General features: G+C 65.2%; 1 protein-coding gene across 1 annotated transcript in view; it reads left to right on the plus strand.

Annotated features, from left to right (window-relative positions):
- LOC103753825 (spectrin beta chain, erythrocytic-like) overlaps nucleotides 1-2,486 on the plus strand; it is an 11,077-nt gene that overhangs the window by 7,376 nt on the left and 1,215 nt on the right. The window contains exons 11-17 of the mRNA XM_029963787.1: nucleotides 3-74; nucleotides 175-450; nucleotides 807-937; nucleotides 1,189-1,393; nucleotides 1,474-1,848; nucleotides 1,987-2,231; nucleotides 2,311-2,476. Of these exons, the coding sequence (XP_029819647.1) occupies nucleotides 3-74; nucleotides 175-450; nucleotides 807-937; nucleotides 1,189-1,393; nucleotides 1,474-1,848; nucleotides 1,987-2,231; nucleotides 2,311-2,476 (1,470 nt within the window). The remainder of the gene's footprint in view (nucleotides 1-2; nucleotides 75-174; nucleotides 451-806; nucleotides 938-1,188; nucleotides 1,394-1,473; nucleotides 1,849-1,986; nucleotides 2,232-2,310; nucleotides 2,477-2,486) is intronic.

Consider the following 2,486-nt stretch of genomic DNA (forward strand, 5'->3'; position numbering starts at 1 on the left):
GGCTGTCCCTGGCGAGGTCGACAGATCATGGCACTGACCTCCCGACCGTGCAGCGCCTGGCCAAGAGGAACCAGGTGAGCCCGGGCACTGCGGCGACACCCACCACCCCAGAGGGTCCCTTGGGATCACCCATCCCCTGGGTGACCATCACCGTGACCTCCCGCCCCCTGGCAGACGCTGCAGAAGGAGCTGGCGGGCCATGCCCCCCGCCTGGCTGAGGTGCTGAGCCGGGGAGAGGCGGCGGCGAGTGGCGAGGAGCCGGGCCCGGAGCTGGCGGCACAAGCACAGGAGCTGCGGGCGCTGTGGGAGACCCTGCAGGAGGAGGCGGCCGCCCGGCACCGGCGCCTGCAGGAGGCTGGAGAGGCCCAGCAGTACTACCTGGATGCCAGCGAGGCCGAGGCCTGGGTCAGCGAGCAGGAGCTCTTCATGGGACCCGAGGAGAAGCCAAAGGTGAGGAGAGGATCCGTGTGGCGCTCCATGTCGTGGGGGGTCTGTGCTGTCGTGCTGTGCTGGGACACCCCATGTCAACCTGGGCCATGCCACGCTGTGCTGTTGGACATCATCCATGTCTAACAGGACACATTGTGGTGTGTCACACTCCTATGTGCCATTCCTGTGCCATTCATTACACACTATCCACCCCATGCCATGCCATCCCATGCCATGCCATCCCATGCCATGCCCCGCTGAGCTCAGCATTGCTCCCCAAGGCATCAGATGGAGCCAGGACACCCCTGTAGGGTTGGGCAGTGGATCTGAACCCTGGTCCCTGTCCCCTGACCAAGCCTCTGTCTTCCATGCCATAGGATGAGGAGAGTGGCTTGGTGATGCTGAAGAGACACGTCCGGCAGCTGCGCTCCATCGAGGACTACGGACACACCATCAAGGAGCTGGCAGGGAGGGCACAGCAGCTGCTCTCTGCTGGCCACCCTGAGGGGTAGGTGCCACTGCTGCGTGTCCCCTGTCCCTCAGGGCGGTCCCGTGCCCTCAGTGATGCATGGGTGGGGGGTTTGGCAGGAGCTCTGGCGGTGTTGGCTGCTCTGGTTGGGCAGGGAGGTGGCTGCAGAGGGACGTGGGGAGCACAGAGCGGGTCCTTCACCCCCAAACCCCCCCGCTTGTCAACATGGGTGGGTTGGGGACATCTTTTCCCGGGTGAGAACTGGGTGTCTGTGTGCCGGGACCGCGCAGGGAGCAGATCATCCGGCTGCAGGGCCAGGTGGACAAGCACTACGCGGGGCTGAAGGAGGCGGCTGAGGAGCGCCGCCGGCGCCTGGAGAACATGTCCCACCTCTTCCAGCTGAAGCGGGAGGTGGAAGACCTGGAGCAGTGGATAGCCGAGCGCGACGTGGTCGCCTCCTCCCAGGAGATGGGGCAGGACCTGGACCACGTCACGGTGAGGGTCGCAGGGTGAGCGTGGCAGTGCCAGCGGGTGGTTTGAGGGCGTGACTTGACTCTTCTCTCCCCTCCGTGCAGCTCCTGAGGGAGAAGTTTCGGGAGTTTGCGCGGGAGACGGGCAGCGTGGGGCAGGAGCGCGTGGACCGGGTGAACCTGACCATCGAGGACCTCATCGACGCGGGGCACACCGAGGCGGCCACCATGGCCGAGTGGAAGGACGGGCTGAACGAGAGCTGGGCCGACCTGCTGGAGCTGATCGACACCCGCATGCAGCTCCTCGCCGCCTCCCACGACCTCCACAAGTACTTCTATGACGGCGCTGAGCTGCTGGCCCTCATTGCCACCCGGCGCCAGGAGCTGCCCCAGGACCTGGGCGAGGACGCCGGCACGGTGGAGGCTTTTCACCGCATGCACAGCGCCTTCGAGAGGGATCTCCAGCTGCTGGAGGCACAGGTGAGGCTCCATTGCGGACGCCAGCACTCAGCATTCCCAGTGGTCTAGTGGAAGGTGCCCCTACCCACAGCAGGAGGTTGGGCTAGATGGTCTTTAAGGTCCCTTCCACCCCAAACCATTCCACGATGCTCCGTGCAGGTGCAGCAGTTTCGGGAGATGGCGGCGCGCCTGCAGACAGCCTATGCCGGGGAGAAGGCGGCCGGAATCCAGGAGCAGGAGCAGGAGGTGTCCCGAGCGCTGCAGGAGCTGCTGGAGGCGTGCAGTGGGCGCCGGGCACGGCTGGTGGACACGGCCGACAAGCACCGCTTCTTCAGCATGGCACGGGATCTGCTCTCCTGGATGGAGAGCACCATCCGGCAGATCGAGACACAGGAGAAACCCAGGTATGGATGCGCCCGGCGGGCACCTGGGACGGGAACGGCACCGATGGCACTACTGAAGTTGGTGCCCCTCTGTCCCCAGGGATGTCTCCTCGGTGGAGCTGCTGATGAAGTACCACCAGGGAATTAGGGCCGAGGTGGATGCTCGGAGCAAGAACTTCACCACCTGCATCGAGCTGGGCAAGAAGCTGCTGCAGCGCAAGCACCAGGACTCGCCAGAGGTGAAGGAATCAGGGATGGGGGGGGCGGTGGATGGAC

This window comes from Manacus vitellinus, unplaced genomic scaffold (genome assembly GCF_001715985.3).
Source record: "Manacus vitellinus isolate BGI_N305 unplaced genomic scaffold, ASM171598v3 scaffold_63_pilon, whole genome shotgun sequence".
In the NCBI taxonomy this organism is placed as follows: Eukaryota; Metazoa; Chordata; class Aves; order Passeriformes; family Pipridae; genus Manacus; species Manacus vitellinus.